Here is a 23,511-nt window from a genome sequence, read left to right on the forward strand (position 1 = left end):
TTTATTTCGATTTGTTTCTTCTGAATTTTAGTCGTTTTTTGTGACTTATGTTTGCTGCGTGTGTTTGCGTTATCGAATGTGGTTTTCCACCATGGTCGACCATAAAAATTGGTCGAACTACTTTTGTGGTCGACCATAAACGTGGTCGGCCACAAAAGTAGTTCGACCAATTTTTATGGTCGACAACGTTTTATGTGGTCGACCATAAAAATTGGTTGTGGTCGACCATAAAAGTTGTTCGACCAACCAAAATATTGGTCGACCATCTTTGTTTGTTTGGTCGACCACATGTGGTTTTATGGTCAACCACAATTGGTCGACCAATTTTTTTTTCCTAACTTTACTAAGTTAATTTTTTTTGTCACATGTCTACTTGCCAAGAAGACTAGGCAGGGATGCAATTTTTCGGTGTAAATTGACAATTCAATCGAGATATAAAGAGATTGCTGAGAAGATTCATCATTATTTGAACAACGATGAGGGAACCCATTTTTTCGAGCAGTCGCCTTTTGGTAAATTAGTTAGGTATTATAGAGATTTTAACATTTCCAGCCAATATCTATGGTATTTAATAAGTAACCATATACTTGATAGTACTAGTGATGATTTGTGGATGATGGTGCGCAAAAAGCCTGTTAGATTTTCTTTGTTAGAGTATTTTTTAATAACGGGTCTCGATTGCGCTATAGAGCCCGAAGATTTACCAGATAGAGGTGTATTTGGCACCACACACTTTCCCGGTAATGCTGAGATTATTTTGAGTGATTTGGAGGGAATTTTTATTGTTCAAGAGCAGAATGAGACTGGTATAGACATGGAGAAGATAAAAATGGCTATTCTATACTTTTGTTGTGCCGTATTCGGTGAGACGGCTAGGAAAAAGACGACGAAGATCGACCCTAAATACTTGAGGCTTGTAGATGATCTGGATAGGTTCAACCATTATCCATGGAGTAGAGTAGCCTATCGGGATGCGGTCCGATATTTGAAGAAGGACCTTTTAGGGCGATATAATTACCTCACCAAGGCACATGGCCGGAAAGAGGTTGAGGGCAGCTTCCTTGTCGGTGGTTTTGTTCTGCCTCTGCAGATATATTATTTTTTGAATGTTAAAGTGGATTTGTTATCTTTATTTGTACCAGTAACATTGTTCGAAATTTGTGTTATAGATCCTCGCTGATGAATGTTAACTGAGCGTGACACAAAAGTTTGCAAGGAGAAGAGATGTGGACGGTTTGATGTTGCCCGGGATGTTTCAGTGGGTGACTAATACGTGGCTGTCAAACCGTGCCCCAACTGGTGTTGATATCGCTGCAGCCTTTGGTGATTGTGCTATAGATGTAAGTAATGTAAATAATATGAATTGATTTGATAAAATAACTGTGGACATTAATTTTAATTAATCTGATCTTTTATTAATTATATGCAGAATTGTCTTGAATTTTTGACTACTACTCCTAAGGAGCTAGTTTCACCGTATTATACGACCGGACTTTTGTTGATTCTGCGCCTGATGCGGTGATCACTCGGGTACTCGAGTTCTGTAGGCAAGGTCAAACAGTCATATGTAGCGAGCACCCTCTGGAGTCTCCCTCAGTCCAGCACATGCCTTATGCACATTTTTCTCCGGATGTTTCCGGCACTGTTTATGGTGATATTAGTATATCAGTTCAGCACACGCCTAATGCACACGCATCTCCGGAAGTTTCCGGCACCCGTTCTGATGATCCCAATAGATCCAACTCTAGCACCAGTTCTCCTATGTGTACGGGTCCTAGAGTCCACTTTGGACTCAATCCTACCCGCCACCCATCAACCTTGGAGCATCGTTTTGAGAGGCGATTGACTACCTTGGAGGATTCCGTGACGTCTATGCATGTTAAGATTTCAGCAGGATTTATTGAGACCAGGGCGTGTATCAGGGGTATAAATCTGGCCTTACATGACATGAAATCGAGTTTTAATCTTGCTTTCGATGAGTTGAGATCGAGTTTGACTGAACAAATTAAAGCTGGTTTTGCTGAGATGAGGTCTAACATGCTAGTGCATCAGGACAAAGATTATAGCATAACCTATAGCAGAGGACGGAAGAGGAAATCATCCGAGGCAGATTTTGGTGAGTTAATTTTATTAATTATATTTATGTTTATGTAATAGAATGATTTAGTAGAATTGTCATTATTAATTTAATTTGTTTAATGTACTCTATTAGGTGTGGATGATAATCTAACTAGGAAAATTGGCAGTAGTAGCCAAACACAACATATATTTGAGCCTAACCTTCCAATCATTACAGAGGAGTCCTCAGAAGGTGAGTTAATGCACTTTTTTATTTTATATTTCTGTATAGTACATTAAACATTATACTTTTTGTTTTTAGATATTCAAGTGACTCCGGATACACGTAAGTCAAGTGGCGAGACAACCACGTCGAGAGGTTATTACATTACGTTTTTTCTATTCATATTTGCATTAAAGTTGTTATTATTTTAATTTGTTTAATGTACACTGTTAGGTGTGGATAACAATCTAGGTAGAGAAATTGGGAGTAGTTGCCAAACCCAACAGATATTTAAGCCTAACCTTTCAGTCATTACAGAGGAGTCCGCAAAAGGTGAGGTAATGCAATTTTTTGAATTTATATTTATGTTTAGTATATTAAACAATATACTTTTTGTTTTTAGATATTCAAGTGACTCGGGATGCCCGTATGTCAGGTGGCGAGCAGACCACGTCGAGAGGTTATTACACAACACCTTGTTTTTTTTCATATTTACGCAGCTAACCATCAATTTGGGGCAATTATAGATGACGGTGTGAGGCCATTTGCGGAGACCGTGACACTGAAGGTCAACAACTTGCTGGCGCGAGTTAGGGCATTGATGCTCGACCGTTCGCCTAGTAGGATTCGAGGTTTTTGTGTCGAATATGAGAAGTCGTTCTACGGGCCCATGGCGATCGCAAACTCGCGTGTCACTGTCTCTGTAAGATTTTAGAGAGCGTTTAAATTTGTATAGTACTTAACTTAAAACATTGAAAACCTTATGTTTTGTTGAATTCAACACATCGGTGAAGCTCTCCGTGGATTGCTTGAGATGCAGATCCGACATCATGAAGTGACGTCGCCAGATGTGTCATTGATGGACATACATTTCTGCACTTCGGTCAGTTGTGGCCGAAGATAAAGATATAGATTTCAACATAAATCTGTTGGGGATGGTGAGCGTAGGGAAAGGTAGTGATCCAGAATGGCCATGTCTCTCGTGGGAAAAGGCACGAAGAATTCTCATCCCTGTCTACGGAGATAGGCGCTGGTTTTTGCTAAAACTCGTTACAGAGGTGAATAATTGCATTATATATGACTTGCAGCGAAGGCACGATCCCAACTTCAAAGAGCTGAATGAGAAAATAGAGCATATACTTATAAACGCTGCTCCTCTGCTATCCATTGTTGAGAACAACCCACACCCCGAGAGACCGTGGAATATAAAACTACATGATGAATTCAGAGCAAAGATTATACAGTACGTTGTAAACCTTCTATTTTAAATATAATAACATCATTTTTCCTTTTCTTAATTGTACAGTAAATAATAACTTCGCATTTTCTTTTCTTTTTTTGCAGTGAAGATTCCGGAGCATTTGTATCAGCTATTGCTGGACACTCTTTGTCTAGGACGAGTGCGCATTTAGTACTAACATTAGATGATAGATTAGTATCTGAGTTTAGATATTTCTTAGCTTGTAATATGTTCCTTAATGATTGGTCATTGTTGTGATGTATCGTACAATTGGTCATTGTTAAGTAATATTGGATCGCACATTGTTTCTTAAGTAATATTGGATCGGACATTGTTTGTTAACTAATTTAGATTTGTGGTCGATCACTCTCCTTTCTGGTCGACCAAAGAACACTTTGCTTGTGGTTCGTGGTCGACCATTGTGCTTCAAGGTGGTCGACCACAGTGCTTCAGGGTTTAAGGGTTTCAGGTTTAAAAAATATGAATCGTAATTTCACGATTATGTTAAATGTTATAATTTACATATGAATCACATAATCACAATTTCACTATTTTCTATATATTTTAAAAAATATGAATCGTAATTTCACGATTATATTATATGTTACAATTGTCATGTGTCACGATCTCACAACTATGTTACATTTTAAAAAATAGTGAATCATAATTTGACGATTATATTATAATTGACTTGTGTCCGATCTCACAATTAAGTTATATTCTAACAGAAATAAATTTTAATTTCACGATTATGTTATATGTTATAATTTACATATGAATCACATAATCACAATTTCACTATTTTCTATATTTTAAAAATATGAATCGTAATTTCACGATTATGTTATATTTTATAATTGTCATGTGTCACGATCTCACAATTATGTTACATTTAGAAAAATAGTGAATCGTAATTTCACGATTATGTTATATGTTATAATTGACATGTGTCACGATCTCTCAATTAAGTTACATTCTAACAGAAATAAATCTAAATTGCACGATTATGTTATATGTTATAATTTACATATTAATCACATAATCACAATTTCACTATTTTTTTATATTTTAAAAATATGAATCATAATTTCACGATTATGTTATATTTTATAATTGTCATGTGTCACGATCTCACAACTATGTTACATTTTAAAAAATAGTGAATCGTAAATTCACGATTATGTTATATGGTATTATTGACTTGTGTCACGATCTTACAATTAAGTTACATTCTAATAGAAATCAATCTTATGTTAGAGTAGTTGCATGTCGAGCCAAGTGTTGGCCGAGTGTTCACAAAGAAACTCTATGTATAAACAGTCTTTATTTTAATAATATTTGAAATTATTGTTTTGGCACTTCTTTATCTGTATACCCATGCTAGTTGCATAGATAATGTCCTTGAATATACAAATAGTAGAAAGAATATGAGATGCTCATATGATGAGTATCATGAAACTCATATTTGGAATACTGTATATTCTAAACAGTTCCTAGTCGATTCAGCCGCCGCTAAGAAGGATATAGGCCGCTCGAGTTCGACACTAGTATCTGCGATGTGAGTATCACTTCTTTATTTTTCTTTTCTGTTTATGTATATGTACTCTTCATTCAGATACCCTCATTGTCCTCAAAGATCCATAATTTAGTAAAAAATTATTTTCAACTAAACGATTTATTATTAATAAATTATTCGTATTTGAGGTTAATATATTTCTTTTTAGTAAATCATTTATAAATTTTTTTTGCATGTTTATACTTTGGTGCTGCTGTTCTTTGGCCAGTTCGACAAAAAACGGTTCCTCAAGTTGACAACATGCTTTTGAGTTTAGTGGAGGATTTGGATTTGTTTAACAAATATCATTGGGGTACGATAGCTTATAACGAAATTCTTAAAAGTATAAAACGAGATTTAACTTCAATCAAATTGAAGAAAAAGAAGAAGAACGAAAAGATTGTCGAATATAGAGCGTTTACTTTGAACGGATTTGTTCATTCATTGCAAGTAAGATATTTATTTGTTTTGTATTTATTTAGTTAATTTATTTAATATTAAGTTGGCTATAATTTTTTTTATTGCAGATTCCTGCATATGAATGTATTCCTAGCATTGCAAAGAAGTTCGCTAAGCGAAGAGATAGATATAACATGATACTTCCGCGTATGTTAGGATGGATTTCAAATGATTGGCATGTGAAATCATCTCCAAAGTACAATGAAGTTGTTCGAGCATCACATGAGTGTTTAAATGCTATGAACGAAGAGATGAATTCTATGGCATCTAATGGAGTATGAGATCTTGTTCAGTTTCCTGATAGTGTAAAAGTCATTGGATGTAGATGGGTCTTCAAAACAAAGAAAGACTTATTATGCAATATTGAAAGATATAAACAAGACTCGTAGCTAAATGATTCACTCAACAGGAATTAATCGACTATAAGGAGACTTTTTCTCCTGTATCTAAAAAAGATTCTCTCCGTATCATTTTAGCATTAGTTGCATATTTTGACTTAGATTTACAACAAATGGATGTGAAAACAGTTTTTCTCAACGGAGAATTAGAGGAAGATGCTTATATGAAACAACTTGAAGGATTTTTCTCTAGTAATAGTGAGCATTTGGTATGTAAGCTTAAGAAATCTATATACGGATTGAAACAAGCTTCCCGTCAATGGTATTTGAAATTTCATGATGTTATCTCTTCATTCGGATTCGTAGAGAACATCATGGATCAATGTATATATCATAAGGTAGTGGAAGTAAGATTTATTTCCTTATTCTATATGTGGATGATATATTACTTGTAACCAATGATAAATGTTTAATTGTTATATGATGTGAAACAATTTGTATCTAAAAAATTTGATATGAAGGATATGTGCAGTGTATCTTATATCATTGACATTAAGATACATAGAGACCGAATTAAAGGTATTCTAGGTTTGTCTCAAGAAAACTATATCAACATAGTTTTAGAGAGATATCAGATGAAAAATTGTTCACCAATTATAACTCTCGTTGTGAAAGGAGATAAGTTCAATTTAAGCCAATGCCCAAAGAACTATCTAGAGCGGGAACAATGAAAAACATTCATTATACTTCTGCTGTTGGAAGCTTGATGTATGCTCAGGTTTACACTACATCTGACATTGAATTTGTTGTTAGGATGTTGGGAAGATATCAGAGTAATCCAAGTTTAGACTATTGGAAAGCTGTAAAGAAAGTGATGAGGTACCTTCAAGGGACCAAATATTATATGCTTATGTTCAGACGAACTGAGAATTTAGAAGTACTTGGCTATTCTGATTCAGACTACGCTGGATGCATTGATTCACGAAAAATCCACTTCAGGATATATTTTTATGCTAGCTGGTGGAGCTGTATCTTGAAGAAGTGCAAAGCAGACATTGACTGCTACTTCTACCATGGAAGCTGAGTTCGTAACTTGTTTTGAGGCAATCTCACATAATGTATGGTTGAAGAGTTTCATTTCGAGGCTTAGAATTATGGATTATATATCTGAGTCATTAAGAATATATTATGACAATTCAGCTGATGTATTTATGGCTAAAAATAACAAAAGTAGCAGTCGAAACAAGCACATCGACATTAAGTATTTAGCGATACTAGAACGTGTTAAAGATAAGAAATTAATTATCGAGCACATTAGCACATGAATTGATGATTGCAGATCCTTTGACTAAAGACATGTCACCATTGAAATTTAGGGATTATACAGAAAGAATGAGACTTGGTTCTTTTATGTAATTTTGTTGTAAAAACAAACTAATGAAACTATCATGTGATATTTTCTCATATTTATTGTGCATACATTCACTGATTCGAGATATATCAATAAATTTGGACCTCGAATAAACATAAGGTTTTATTCATTCAGTTATACATATTTGAGATATATAATGCATTGTAATACATAGAAGATAATACTCGTTTTAAGATGACATTTCGCCATGATTCATGTATTTTGTTTTCTCCTATCGAAAATGAGATATGAGCCAAGTGGGAGAATGTAAGAAAAAGTGGCACATATCAATTCATATCAAAAGAAGAATAAACGTGTAGGAATTGACGACGACCATAACCTACATTTTTGACAAATGATACAATCCGCCTCAACTTTAGAAAATTGAGACGCACATGCGCCTCTTCTTTTGACAATAAAGCTCCTGCAATCACTCATCGATGATATGAGAAATGCCTATAAATAACAGTGATTGAGGTCCTAAGTTCAATCCTCATAAGAACAAAATACACAATTTACAGAGAGTGCTGAAATGTTTAGAAGACATCAATAGGAGGAAAACATAAAAACTTTCAAATTATTCAATGGCCGAAGGTAACACTCGATTCGTTTCCGCAAATTATTTATCATGTTTATAAATGTATTGAAACATGATTTTTGAGAAAAAATTCTTGACATGAAATACTCATATTATTCGAGTAGTTTGTTTTTATTGGTGGATTGGTTCATATGATATATTGCCGCACAAAATTTGAGAAAGCATGTTAGATTTTTGTTTACATCAAGAAACACTAAAAATTCCAACATTCGACTAACGAAGATGAATGACATAGCTAGGAAAGGAAAGACAGATCACTGCTAAAATCTTGCTACAAATTAAGGTTTAATTTGTCCCACGTACGATCACATTTTTATCATTGTAATTACTTTATAAATATACGCCCATCAGTGTGTGCCCGAACTGATATTAATAATGAATCGATAATTATCCATATTGAGCACTGAACACAAGCACTAAGAATTAACATTGTTGCTCGCTAAGAACATGGAATGATTCTGATTGCTCTTTTGAACTTTATGGCCACTAATATTGACCAATTTAATGTAATTTACAATCTATATCACTATGGAAGATGAGTTCGTAGCTTGTTTTGAGACAACCTCACATGGTGTATGGTTGATAGTTTCATTTCGAGGTTTAGAACTATGGATTTTATATCTGGGCCACTAAGAATATATTGTGACAATTCAACTGCTGTTTTTATGGTTAAAAACAACAAAAGTGCTAGTCGAAACAAGTACATCGACATTAAGTATTTAGCCATACTGAGAACATGTTAAAAATAAGAACTTAATTATCGAGCACATTATCACTGAATTGATGATTGCAGATCCTTTGACTAAAGGCATGCCACCATTGAAATTTAAGGATCATATAGAAAGAATAAGACTTGCTTCCTTTATGTAATTTTGTTGTAAAAACAAATTAATGGTATTATGATGTGATATTTTCTCATATGTATTGTGCACATATTTATTGATTCGAGAGATATCAATAAAGTTGGATCTCGAATAAACATAATGTTTATTCATTCAGTTATACATATTTGAGATACACAATGCATTGTGATACATGGAAGTATACTCGTTTTAAGATGACATATCGTCATGATTCATGTATTTTGTTTTCTTCTATGGAAAATGAGTATGAGGCAAGTGGAAGAATGTAAGAAAAAGTGACATATTAATTCATATCAGAAGAAGAATAAGCGTGTAGCAAATGGCGACAGCCATAGCCTACATTTTTTTACAAACGGTACACACCGTCTCAATTTTAGAAAATTGAAACGCGCATGCGCCTCTTCTTTTGACAATAAAGCTCCTGCAATCACTCATTGATGACATGAGAATTGCCTATAAATAACAGTGATTGAGGTCTCTAAGCACAGACTTCATAAAAACAAAATACACAATCTACAGATAATGTTGGAGTGCTTAAAAGGCATCAATCGAAGGGAAATAGAAAAACTTTCAAATTATTCAATGGTCGGAGGTAACACTCGATTCGTTTCCGCAAATTATTTATCATGTTTATAAATATATGAAACATGATTTTTGAGAAAAATTCTTGACATGAAATACTCATATTATTCGAGTAGTTTGTTTTTATTGGTGGATTGGTTCATATGATATATTGCCGCACAAAATTTGAGAAAGCATGTTAGATTTTTGTTTACATCAAGAAACACTAAAAATTCCAACATTCGACTAACGAAGATGAATGACATAGCTAGGAAAAGAAAGACAGATCACTGCTAAAATCTTGCTACAAATTAAGGTTTAATTTGTCCCACGTACGATCACATTTTTATCATTGTTACTTTATAAATATACGCCCATCGTGTGTGCCCGAACTGATATTAATAATGAATCGATAATTATCCGTATTGAGCACTAAACACAAGCACTAAGAATTAACATTGTTGCTAGCTAAGAACATGGAATGATTCTGATTGCTCTTTTGAACTTTAGGGCCACTAATATTGACCAATTTAATGTAATTTACAATCCACATCACTTTTCCAAATTAATGGTTGGATTAAGAGCCACTACTATAATTTTATTACATAAATAATTAGATCTTACTTTTAAAAGAGATTTAGACTGTCGCCATCAAAGATTCTCGACAAAATGAGCACATATTCTTGTCCAACTTAAAGAAAAAGTGGTGCACTTCTAAAAGGCTAAAAACCCATGGAAAAACTTAAGGGGAAAATATAAAAAAGAAACGAAAAGAAAACCAAAAATACATAATTAAGGACTATATATATACATACATATATATACATACATATATATATATATATATATATATATATATATATATATATATATATATATATATATATATATATATAACATAAAAACCACTATATTATTTTTGTTGTTGTATATATACAAAAATATTGAAAATTGGAAAAACTCTTACATTTAGTCTCTCTATGTATTATGTTTCAATAACAAGAATATACGGTAGGAAAGTAGGCAGTTAGGGTGACAAATTTAATATCTTAAGCCAAATAAAATCACAAATTATGTAGAATCAAGAAATCTCCATTCCCAATTTCAAAATTATCACGAAAATTAAATTTTTGGAAAAATAAACAAATCTAAAGAATCAAAGAGACAAATCATATTATAAGAAAGAAACAAAAATATTACATATCTTGCATGCATGCAAAAAACCATCTCCGAATGTAAATTATCTGGAGAAGATTTTTACAGGACTTCGAATAATATACTTCAAAAGGAAACATCAAGATTTCCATTTGGATAGATGATAAAAAGGGTTTATCATGATCCCACAAATAACATACATATATAAATCCGTGGAAAAAAGAATGGTAAGTTTTCAACTGATACGCGGGTTCGGCTGTTATCGCAGCATGCTGTTAGTTGCCAGGGGGCGTGTCGTGACCCATTCCCGGGCTATTTCCGGGAGTCGTTGGCCTGAAAGCTTCTTTCTGCATCTTCTTATACCGATTCAATCGAATATCATACAAGGCTGGAGGATTGTGCCAGTTTGAATCATGGATCGGTATGGGAGGTCGAACGTCCAGACGACGGGAGGCCGAATTCATTCCGAAATGCTGCAAAAACATTAGGGTAATACAGAGAGCCATTGCACATTTTCCCTTAGGTGAGGCCATGAAGTACTGTACTTGGAGATTAAGAATGCACAAGTTGTATTCCAATTGTGGGGAAGTAGTACGAGGGTGCTGCATGACTTGAGCTGCTATTTAATTAAGGCAATGGCAATGTCCCCACAAATGGCATAATTTTTGTGCAAAGTTCTCCCTTAATGAGTTTATGTACGTGATGCCTGTATATTATACACAATATATCGTATGTATTGATTTGGAGACGTACGTACGTATATTTTGATATTGAAACCTTGTTTTGTTTCAAATAAAATTTAGATGCTTAATTAATGAGAAAATAAAATATCAAACAAAAAGTCTTGATTAACTTACATTAGTTAATTTTATATATGATGAAGATAAAATTTATTAAAATTTGAGAAAAATATTAATGGTAATTATATGAATGAGTGATCAATTATAGGTGTATTTGAAATAAATTTAAGGATCTTATATAGAGGGATGCAAGTGAGTCAAACTAATTGTGAGTATTTCATGAGCAGTTCAATCAAACTCGATTCGAAAGTCGAGTTCAAGTAGCTCGAGAGATCGAGTTTCAATTATTTGCACTCGAGTAGCTCACGAGCTGCTCGAGTATTAATCACACACACACTTATATATATATATAGAAGTATGAAATATAAGAGATATATTGTCAATACATACCCAAATTTGAGCTCGAAACCGAGATCAGGATCAATGTGCTAGAATTTAAATTTTCAAGCTCGAATTTGGGCAACTCGATATATACATGAGTCGAGCTCGAGCTTGAAATGGATCAATCGAGTTTTATTATGGTATAATGACAATTGATAAATCATGAGATTTGGAATGTGGGCAACAACAATAAAAAACATCGATGAGGCACATGGGAGTTGGAGGTTTTTCCGGAAAGATCGAATATGGTAATGCCATAAATCATAGGAATATTTCCGTATTTAGTACACAATAACATCTTGACTCGTTCAATCTCAAAAGGGTTTTCTTCCACCACCATTCATTACAAAGTTCACAAGATATCATAACTTAATATTAATAAAGGGCTTCCAGGACATCATGATTAGACACCACAAATACACACACACAACACACATATATATCCAACTAAAGTGATATCAAATATAGGAGTAGGTCTCTTGTGAGACGGTCTCACGAATCTTTATCTGTGTGACATGTACTCTACGATATTCACAATAAAAAGTAATACTCTTAGCATAAAAAATAATATTTTTTATGGATTACCTAAATAAGATATCAGTATCACAAAATACGACCCGTGAGACATCTCACACAAGGTTTTACCTAATATAGATGGATATATTTTTAAGATTAAGATATATTTTTTTTAAAAAAAAATATTTAAAGAATTCAAAAAAAATTGTATCGATTGTGGGGGGTTATCTAGGGAGGAAACGAGCGTAGAAAGTCCATAAATATTCCTCGATTACTTTTATGCCATTCAACAATTAAAAAGCTTGTCAATACTAGAATATATTTTCAGTCCACATAATGTTTTTTATTTAAGGAAATCTTAATCTCTAAACCAAAGTATGAAGGCAAATACCTGAGATTCTGTGTATGACCGATCATGTGATTCTGTAATAAAAACAATAATAAAATTGCAACTCGAGTAGTCACATCTATGAGACGTGCTCGAGAATTTGTATCATATCTTTGAAAATATATTATATATTATATTATATTATATGTCGGGCATGAGAATAAATGTTAATATTTCAATAAAATAACCTCGAAGAATATTTTTGATCATTTCAGAAGTTCGACAACAATCTACATTTACTTTGGAGATGGACCTATTTGAAGTGGAGATGGGAGATATTTCGTGTCACATAAAATATATGATATTTGCAAGTGTTAAAAGAATATTGGAAGTTGCACCTGAATTAGTCATTAAATGGTATTAATATAATTGTTATAAGAAATGAAAATTCCCCATCTTATAAGAGCACCCGCAACACCCACCACCTCGTTAAAAATCGTAGGGTTCATATGCTACATACACATTACATTAACACATCTATTCTCCCACATTCATTTTAACATTAGGTCCCGCTGTCCACCCATTCATCTTATTTTTACTTTAAATTAAATAAATTAAATTTCAAATTTTTTAAGAAATTTAAATTATTATTAGTTTATATTAATAATAATATATTTTTATATATTTAGTACGTAAAATAATTTAAATTTATGAGTGTCACTTATTTAAAATTAAAAATTTATTATAAACCTAAAATAAAACGGTACAACATATAATAATAAATAACACTTGCATAAAAATAAAAGAAATTAAATTAAACTTAAGAGAAGATGCAAAATACTAATTCAAGGATTGTTGTTGTATTGTGACCAAATATGTTCAACTAAGTCGGCACGAAGTTGGTGATGCACATGAGTGTCACGTATTTCGGAATTTGTTCGGTTATATTCATGAAATCCTCGGTTTGAGCCCTGGACGGGTTGTGCGGATTCGTCACCTTCATCGTTGTACCAGTTTTTCACGTGAATCCTCTCATCTTCGATAATCATGTTATGTAAAATAATGCATGCTAACATAATATATTTTAACTTTTTTCTGTACCAATAACGAGCTGGACCTCTGACAATTGCCCATCGAGCTTGGAGCACCCCAAATGCTCGTTCAACATCTTTTCTTGCAGACTCTTGTCTTTTCTTAAAAAGCCTCCTCTTTGGATCATCCGGGCAAGGAAAAGCCTTAACGAAAGTGGCCCATTTCGGATATATTCCATCTGTTAAATAATACCCCTTCGTATATTGAGTCTCGTTGACCATGAAATTAATCTCTGGTGCATTTTCTTATAAGACGTTATTGAATATGGGAGATTCCTACAACACGTTAAGATCATTACGTGAACCCGCGACACCAAAGAATGCATGCCATATCCACAAGTCTTGAGACGCGACCGCTTCAAGCACGATTGTCGGTGACCCATGGCCTCTTGTAAACTGGCATTTCCAAGCAATTGGGCAATTTTTCCATTCCCAGTGCATGCAATCAAGACTGCCCAACATTCCAGGGAACCCATGCCTTTCATCATGTTTTTGAAGAAGATGTTGAACATCATCAACATTTGGCCTTCTCAAATATCGATAACTAAATAGTTCAACTACATATCCGCAGAACTTGAAAAGACACTTGATGGCAGTTGATTCACCCATGCGTATGTACTCGTCAAGATGGTCGGTCGGACTCCATACGCCAATTGACGAATTGCAGCCGTGCATTTTTGTAGTGGGGTGACAAGCCTTTTCTTCTCGCAGCATCGTCCCTTTGCTGAAAATACGGTGAACGATCCTCAAGTGCATTCACTATTCGAAAGAATAACTCTCTTCGCATGCGAAATCGTATTCGAAATATTTGATCTGGATACACTGGGTTTGTGGAGAAATAATCAATGAAGAGCCTCGCATGCCCGGCTTCACGATTTCTTTGGATGAACCTTCTTCTTTGCCGCATCACGTTATTACTTTGATATGCTTCAACTCTTTGTCGACTTTGTTGAAGTATCAATGACATTAGCTCTTTCCCCAGATCATAATCTTCGTCATCAACTTCAACTTGGACTTCGTTTTCACTTGTCGAGCTAGAGGTTGAACTACTGGAATATTGAGACATTTTGGAGTAAACTAAATTCAAGTGTATGTGTTTGCCAAATGGTATGTTTGTAGAATGAAGAATTGTATAGTACAAGGTGTCTATATATATTGAAATTTGCAACGGCTATATTCCAACGGCTACTTTGCAACGACTATATTTCAACGACTACTTTAAACCAATACATTAAATAAAGAAACAACGTTTAGCGACGGTTTGTGGAAAGCCGTCGCAAATAGCGATGGTTGTTTCAAAACCGTCGCTAAATGTCCAATTTTATTAAAAAAAATAACCGGACAGAGGGGTGTTCATAAAATATAATTAAAATAATTCAAAACACGTGGAGCCCGCGTGTCAGCAAATTAGCGACGGTTTCTAAAAATCCGTCGCTAATAGCGACGGCTTTTTAGAAACCGTCGTTAATTGTCCAATTTGTTTTAAAAAATAAACTGACACATGGGCGTTCAAAGAATTGAACGTCCCATACCCTCTCTATAACACCCACTCACAATGGAGAGGGGTGTTAAATGGGTGTTATAACGCCCAGTCACAATGAAGAGTGGTGTTAAATGGATGTTATACACCCCTTTAACACCCTTCTCCATTGTGAGTGAGCGTTATAGCACAACACCTATTTAACACCCTATTGTGGGTGTCCTAAGCAAGGAAAAAACTATTTCTGTATACCAGAGATAGAATGCCAAAAATACCCGTCTACTGTCTTATTTAACATATTGTTTCACTCGTGAGATGATATAATAAATTGAAATATCGAGAAAACATAATTGTTTTTTAAGTTTAATTATTATAAAAATTGAGTAAAACGTACGATGATCATGAAATGAATGTTTCGGCAAAGAATAGTCAACATATATCATTTAATGCATGTCTGATGTTGATTAATTAAAAACGGTCGTATTTTGCATTCTCAGTAGATGGAAAGAAATTTTCTACACGCGATTTCACACTTATGGAGTGCTCTATAAATAGAGCATCCTCCTTTCATTCTAAAATCATTACTTCTTCGAGTTTTCTCTCATCTTATAAGCATTTGAGTGCTTAGTTCTATAATATTTGTGAAGTGTTTTGTTCTTTTTTATTAAGAGAGTGTGTTATCTTTGGAAACGCAATAGGTGAGTTGTACACCATAAAATATTATAGTAGAGATATTTTCATCTTGCTCGTGGTTTTTACCCTAATAATTTTTAGGGGTTTTCCATGTAAATCTCGGTATTCAGTTTATTTTTTTTTTATATTTATTATTTCAAATTATCGCACATGAGACCAACAAAATGATGTCGAATAACATAAAAGTATCTAATCACGATATGTCACGTTTGAATCGTGAGATGATATAATAATTGATGTATGATATAAAAATTTTATATCAATATATGAATAACATATTAATTTACAACTCTAACTATTTATAACTTGAATCAAACATCGGATGAAACAAATTTGTTTAATAACTAATATCTCATCCTCCGCAACAATCGAAATGATAGGTAATTGTTTTAATAGATTAACTGTCGTAACAGGAGGGCAGGCGCGGCTGACTCTTTTGTTTAGGGAATCCCAAAAACTAAGATTTCCTCAAATTTCTCTTTAAAAGATGAATATTATTTCTACCCTGAGATGAGATTTTGAAAATAAAAGGTACCTGCATTTATTCTCCACTGTTCAAAATCTTCAAAGAGTTAACAATGCAAGCATATCACGGTAAAGTAAATTCATAAAATGACACGAGAACAAAGGTTACCACAATAAGGTATAACTAGGAGTGCACACAAATGGACCCTTTCATGGATATATTACATGTTATATAAAAACTACGCGATCTTCTGAGCTCCGATAATAATACGGGCTTTGCTTGACAAGCTCAAACATAATGAGCAAGAGCTAAGAACAATTGATTTTTTAGCTTCGTACCGAACTGTTCGAATACCTGAAGATCGAAGAAGAAAAAACTAGGTATAAGCTTTCATCCACTTCAATCTGAGTACTACGTTTCTCCAGAAGAACTCCTTGAACTTTAGATTTCATCTTCAATCATTCAGCTTTGAGAGCAAATAGAGGCAGCTGGAGCAGAGAAACACTGATGCAGAGAAGCAAAGTAAATCCACAGGTGAGAGAATGACTGCTCTCTTGCTCTTTTCAAACAACCCAATAAGAAGAAGCATTACAATAACATGGCCAACTTTAGTTTTCAATCCATTGACGGTTTTTATTTCCAACCATCGTGGTCGTTCCTGATTATTTTACACCAAGAAAATACACAAGATCAGAAGAAAGGATGAAAAAATGGAATTTCAAGTGCTTTTACGATTATGCATCAACCCTGAGACCAATGAGCATACTTGATAACAAAAACCAATGTATTATGGCCCTTTGAACGAAACAACTCAATTTGCCACAATGCCGTTCTTAAGCTTGAGTTGATCTTTTTTAGTTTGTACGTGTGGAACAAAATAACACCAGTAAGAACAATTATAAATTATACAAAAACTGACAAACCTTGAGAGTGAACAAACCAAACAAATTTGATCTGTAAGTGGATCTTTCATCTGACAAGTACTTAGCTTTATCAAGATTGCTAATGAAGAGCTCGTAAAGGCCCATGCCAAATACCAACATCACGGTTCCCAAGAGGTAGACATCTAGCAAGTTGAAATATTTTAGCTCAAAACTTATATATAATGCAAGTGAAAATAAAAAATGCACACGAGAAAAGTTGTCTTTATTGTGTGTGTGTGTGTGTTTTACCAGAGTCTACAAATTTTACAGCTGCTTTTCTTTTTCACAGGGACAAGGGGATAGATGGAAGGTATTCATTCATATGGCATTCAAAACACAAAGTAGGCTGTGCGTTAAGAAGCATTACACCAAAATATAAAGGGATATTGGTTGCAAACAAGTTATGAACAACTGTACTTTCACCATTTGTTGTATTAAACAACTGCTAAATATTTATCAGTTATCCTAAACTACTCAAACATGAAACATGCTTAATTTTCTTTTGAAATTAATTTTAGCCCCTATTTTCTATTAAATCTAATCTTTGTATCTTCTCAATACCATTCATGGTGTTTACCAAATCGGCAACATCAAATTTGCTAAATTGTACCGACAGCGACTGGAAGTAACTGTCCACTGGTCTCGAATGTGATAATTGGTGGACTAGGAATTTTTTACAAGGAACTGACTCGTGAATTTTGGAAAAAAAATAACATTTAGAAAATTCAAATAAAAATGTATATGAAAATGAATTCTTTGTTTTCTTTAATTGCCCCCTAGATTCCCTGCTACCGCGCGTACTGTATTGGTGGACTATACTTGTCACCAGGAAGTGACTCTGTGCATTTCTGGATACAAAACGAACATTTTAAAAAAAAATTCACATAAAAATTAAATATCATTTTTTTTATCAATGAGTTGATTACCCCTGGTTTCTTGCTACCAGCTCTGCTCTATATGTGATTCTTAACTAAATGATATCAACAGGAACCCAAGAGGAAATGGATGCTTTTTGTGGACCAAAGTCATATATTCATAGCTATAAAACAATAAATTGGGATCAATAATAGGGAAAAAAATTAATTTTCTTCACATAGATATAGATGATATCCAATTTTAGTCATTTATCTAAATTACTATTTTCCCCATCAAGCTGGTGGATGGATACCTATCATTCCTTTGTCAAACAATTTCGTGAAGTTTGAGTCCTTAAGATAGCTCCTTGGGTAGATTAGATGTCGACAATTTTCAGCTTTTAGACCGATAAGTCTGAAACTGGATATAAATATCCAAATAAAAATTTGGAAATTGACAAAACTACAAGCCAAATAAAAAAAAAATGATCCAATCAGTTGGCGATACTTATGGTGAAATATGAAAGAAACTTGGATAAAGAGAAGAAGCTGCAAACCATAATTTTCTTAAATATTTAGACTTACCAATAGCCTCAACAAGTGAGATAATCACTCTTCCTCGGTCTATAAAATAATCTTGGAATGAAGAGACAACATGAGTACAACCCTGAGTATTGAAAAAAAAAAACATATCTTCAATAAAAAAAACATCGATTGCCATTAATTTTTCAAAAAACAAAAAATTCAGCACTTTTGAAGCAGATATAAAAAATTTGGTTTTCCTGATGAACTTCGTGTTGATCATGAATAATGATGGATGGGTATCAGGTATACTCTTGCCTATACAATCATCGAAATTCAGGATCCTGTCATCTAATCCCAGTTATGAAGGTACAGGTGTTTCTAACTAACTCAAAGGTCCAAAGAAATTCGATCTCGAATCACAAAATTTAAAACCAAAAGGCAAAATTTGCATTTCCAGTTCATACGCAAGATCTCTATTAACTTCTTGTTATTGAGGATGAGTTAACAAGATGTGGTAACTATATATATCCATTCCTGCTGTCCTTGTTATTCTTGTTGTCAAAAATAGCTGGATGGATTCATAAACAGTCACTTGATCCTAATTATATCCCATTCTCTTGCTCTCTTTCTGTAGCTAAGCATTAACATAAACACAAACACAAACATAAATAAATGTATGTCGACCATCTATCTAATCATACAGATTTGTTAAGATTAGAATTTGGACCTAACTCTACCTTCAAAAGCCAATAGATATACAACTCTCAGAAAATTTATATAATCGATGTGGGAGAACTAAAACATTCCCTCACGCCCAGAAGCATGAAATTTACAAATGACCTAACTATGCGCACAACGGGTGAGCCAACACATAACGGTGGAACCTGAGCTCTAATATCATGTTAAAATTGAAACTAAGACCTAAATCAACCCTAAAATTTAGCGAGAAAAGAATTGTCCAAAATCATATATATAACTCACCGATGTGAGACAACCAATAAAATTAGACGTGGCAATACCTTAATAAAACAAAGAAAAGACCCAATCAATGATCCCCAAACTGCAAGAATGGCCAAGAACCGGCACCCGTAGATAACCTGCCTCGTCAAAGTAACAAACAAAAAACAATAAACAATCAGAGCTCATTCATAACCTTTCGAATATCAGCCATCACAAAAACTAAATCAAAACAACCTTTTCAATTTGAACTTCAACACCGTCCAATCTCTCTTTCTGCGAATCACCGCACACACTTGAACCAACATCTGATACCACAGCAGTTATCGAGGAACGAATCAATGGAGAGTGATTCAGCAAAGAATTTGCGGGCAACAAAGAAAATCTTGAATCAGAAGAGCGAAAACAAAGGGCCCATCTGGTGTTAGGAGAAAATCTTGTCGACTTGATGGATAACAGAGGAACTGGTGCTATGGATTTTGTTAAATTCATAGTCGAATCTCTTTTGGTCGGTCGGGAGAGAAGAGAGCTGAAAGCTGATGGTGACCACTGGAAATATTTTATAATTACAACACACATTCATATGGCGTAATTTAAGCATTTTCTTTGGAGGATAGATCCAACTTCACATCCTTGTTTGATACGGAAGCAGTTGGTTCCTTCCATCAGTTAAAAACGACAAAAAATATTTATATTTATAATAAAAATAATAATATTTTTAAGATAAAAATATTAATTTTTAATAAACACAAGAATGTTATGTAAAAATACGTTCCACGTCCAAGTGAAATAAAATACCGATCAAGATGAAAAATATAAAAAATTGTTTCATTATGTGTTTATATATTATATTATATTATATTATATTATATATATAATATATATATAATATCAAGAAATACTAAATGGCTTAATACAATTAAGTGAAAACATAAATTAATCGAATTGCAAAGTTCAATCTTCATCTGCTTCAAATCGTAAAATTCAAGGAAAAACAAATGGTCAACACTTCAAAAATTTCACATAGTTTATAATCTTTATATGTGACAATCCTATCAATATTAACAATAAAAAGTAATACTCTTAGCATAAAAAATAATACATTTTCATGTATGACCCAAATAAGAGATCCGTCTCACAAAATCCGACACGTGAGACCGTCTCAAACAAGTTTTTGCCTAGTTTATATACACAAAACTAAAAACCGATACTCGAATATTTCTTATTGAAACGTATCAAATTAACCCGTGTTTTTAAAATTGGTTTGACCTATTTTCTAAAATAAATCGGTTCGATCACGACCTACTATTATGAAAACATTGAATTTAACCCATAAACAAGACCAAATACTTTACCATCAGAAGCTCATGTTCTTTTAGATAATCTCCTAATTTTTCAAGAAACAGATAAAAATAGTTCTTTAATTAGAAATAATCCGGTTCGTGTAGGATATCTATACAGAACCGATGTGCTGTCCATAAAATAGAGCATGAAATCACTACTGGCATTTGGCAATGAGCCTCTAGTATTAACAAAATAAATAATAATCTCATAAAAGGTCTCCTTCGTCCGGTGTTTCTAGAATGGTTCGACCGAATCGATCACGAGTTAAATCTGAACATTACCAAAAATCGATTGACAAAAATTTGTATGAGACAGTTTCACGAGTCGTATTTTGTGAGCCGAATCTTTTATTTGGGTTATTCATGAAAAAATATTATTTTTTATGTTAAGAGTATTACTTTTTATTGTGAATATCGACGGAGTTGATCCGTCTCACAGATAAAAATTCGTGAAACCATCTCATAAAAAACATGCTCAAAATCATTTTGTCAATCAAAACGGGTCTAAAACCGATGAATTGATAGGTTGGGTATTGGACGGATTCAATTTTTTTAAATTAATTTATGTTTACATATATAATTATTTGAATTTTAAATTTCGTTAAAAATATTGTTTTAATAATATTATAACTTATTTGATTGTTAAACTTTGAAAAATAAACAAATCTAACATCTTTAAATTTTAAAATATATTATTTCCTATTATTTTGTTAAAAAACGTCATCTTCGTTCATCAGTTAACATTTTTTAACGAATAAACAAAATATTCTTAAATAATTAAAAAATGATTTTTCTTCATCCTCGGAAAAATATATATTCGATTTGATACTCACATGCCTAAACTTAACACATGTCCCGAAACCGGCCATATCAAATGACAAGTGTAACTCCCATGCAATTTAAAAATACACAAACGTGGCACTTTCCCGATTCGCACACACTGCACAGAATCAATCAATATTAAAGAAATGGCAGGAAACGACCAAGATTGGAGAAAGAACGCAGACACGCACAAGATGAGCACGGAGGAGATGAAGAAAACCGGGGTCGACGCCTCCAAACGGCCGCCGGGCCACAACCCGGGTGGCGTCCTTCACCAGCGGCGCGGCCTGCCCTACAGCCCTTATGTCATGGCTGCCGGTGGCGTTGCTGTTGTTGGCACTATCTGGTACTTTACTATATATTTGCACAAGAAGCCGGAGGCCAGTGCCCGGGACGTGGCCAAGGTGTCGGCAGGGGTTGCGGAGCCGGAGCAGACTCGGCCTCGCAAGTGAGATGATTGCAAATATATATATGGTCGTGAAGATTAATGTAATTTCTGTTAAATTGTTCAAGTTTTATTATGTATGGACGAGGATGTATAATCTTTAGTTGGCAATTACTTTTCAAATTATACAAGGCTCTTTGTGTCAATATGGGTGAGAATATTAAAATTTTAGGTATAATATTTATAGATTTGATGTAATAAAAAATATCGTGCGCAACTCTCTTGCTAGTGTGATAATGGACGTATATTTACTGTTTTGATTGGGCAAAAATTTAGTTGAGACGATTTCAAATATCATACTTTGTAGAAATATATTTTAGTTGGGTCATTTATGTTAAAAATATTATTTTTTATCTATAATATCAATAAGATTCACTTTATTACATATAAAAGATGAGATGTATGAGATTGTCTCTAAATCTAATATAGAAGTGATCATATTTTTTTTTTTATAATTTTTTGGTTATTTAGATTCTCTTTAAAAATGATATCAGAAGTTGTTGAAGCAAAAAATGTAACAATTCATAGTACCAATTCTGATATACACAAGCAAAAATGAGGTAAATTAAATTTGGAGAAATTTCAAATGATGTAACAATTCATATACAAGCAAACTGAGGAAATTTAAATTTAAGAATTTTTTTTTTATAAAAAATTCTAAGAAATTAATAGTTTGTTTTTTTGTTATATTAATTTTACTCTCATTGAATATCAAATTTATATTTTTGTTTTTATTTTTTTTTAAATTTCAAAAAAAAATTTTGTTTTTTTTTTAAATTACAACAATTAAAATAATATTTTAGTCTTTCGATAATTTATTAAATTTTATTTTAATCCATAGATAATTATAAAAAAAAAATTGTACACATCAATTATTATTATTTATCAAATTTCATTTTAGTCAATAGATAATTATAAAAAAAAAACGGTACACATCAATTATCTTTTACTATTTATTAAGTTTAAGCATATTACAATAACTGTTTTTGGTGTCTTTGGTCTGTTTTTTAGTTTTCCTATTTTGCCCCTATTTGATATCAAAATTACATTTTTGTTTTTTTTTTAATCAAAAAACATTTTTGTTTTTATTTTTTTTATTACAATTATTCAAATAGCACTTTAGTACCTCGATAATTTGTCAAATTTCATTTTAGTCTATAAATAATTATAAAAAAAAATTGTACACACACGCACCGCGTGTGCAGAGTAGCTAGTTATTATTAAGAATTTTCCTAATAGAGATAAAATTTTGGTTTGTTTTTTGTTTTACCAATTTTGCTCTTATTTAATATCAAATTTTACATTTTTGTTTTTATTTTTTTTAAAATTTCGAAAAAAAATTTTGTTTTTTTTAAATTATAACCATTTAAATAGCACTTTAGTTCTTCGATAATTTATCAAATTTCACTTTAATTTTTAGATAATT

General features: G+C 32.9%; 2 protein-coding genes across 2 annotated transcripts; one reads left to right on the plus strand and one right to left on the minus strand.

Annotated features, from left to right (window-relative positions):
- Positions 1–16,339: 16,339 nt before the first annotated feature.
- Positions 16,340–20,093, minus strand: LOC140808133 (uncharacterized). Its single transcript, XM_073165161.1, has 5 exons — positions 19,713–20,093; positions 19,538–19,615; positions 18,579–18,660; positions 17,140–17,282; positions 16,340–16,874 (listed from the first exon to the last, which is right to left on the minus strand). The coding sequence occupies exons 1-5, from the start codon at positions 20,052–20,054 to the stop codon at positions 16,671–16,673; spliced, it is 849 nt and encodes a 282-aa protein (XP_073021262.1). The 5' UTR covers positions 20,055–20,093; the 3' UTR covers positions 16,340–16,670.
- A 1,654-nt stretch (positions 20,094–21,747) lies between these two features.
- LOC140807770 (uncharacterized) lies at positions 21,748–22,231 on the plus strand. The gene has a single exon (XM_073164736.1). The coding sequence runs from the start codon at positions 21,787–21,789 to the stop codon at positions 22,090–22,092; it is 306 nt and encodes a 101-aa protein (XP_073020837.1). The 5' UTR covers positions 21,748–21,786; the 3' UTR covers positions 22,093–22,231.
- The last annotated feature ends 1,280 nt before the right edge of the window (positions 22,232–23,511 follow it).

This window comes from Primulina eburnea, chromosome 12 (genome assembly GCF_022965805.1).
Source record: "Primulina eburnea isolate SZY01 chromosome 12, ASM2296580v1, whole genome shotgun sequence".
In the NCBI taxonomy this organism is placed as follows: Eukaryota; Viridiplantae; Streptophyta; class Magnoliopsida; order Lamiales; family Gesneriaceae; genus Primulina; species Primulina eburnea.

Excerpts from the sequence above, each read along its gene's own strand:
- LOC140808133 (XM_073165161.1), bottom strand. The coding sequence starts at position 20,054 with ATGTGTGTTGTAATTATAAAATATTTCCAGTGGTCACCATCAGCTTTC. Across the intron at positions 18,661-19,537 it reads CTTTTCTTTGTTTTATTAAG|GGTTGTACTCATGTTGTCTC; the intron begins GTATTGCCACGT and ends TTCAATACTCAG. Across the intron at positions 17,283-18,578 it reads CTCACTTGTTGAGGCTATTG|ATGTCTACCTCTTGGGAACC; the intron begins GTAAGTCTAAAT and ends TCAACTTGCTAG.
- LOC140807770 (XM_073164736.1), top strand. The coding sequence starts at position 21,787 with ATGGCAGGAAACGACCAAGATTGGAGAAAGAACGCAGACACGCACAAG.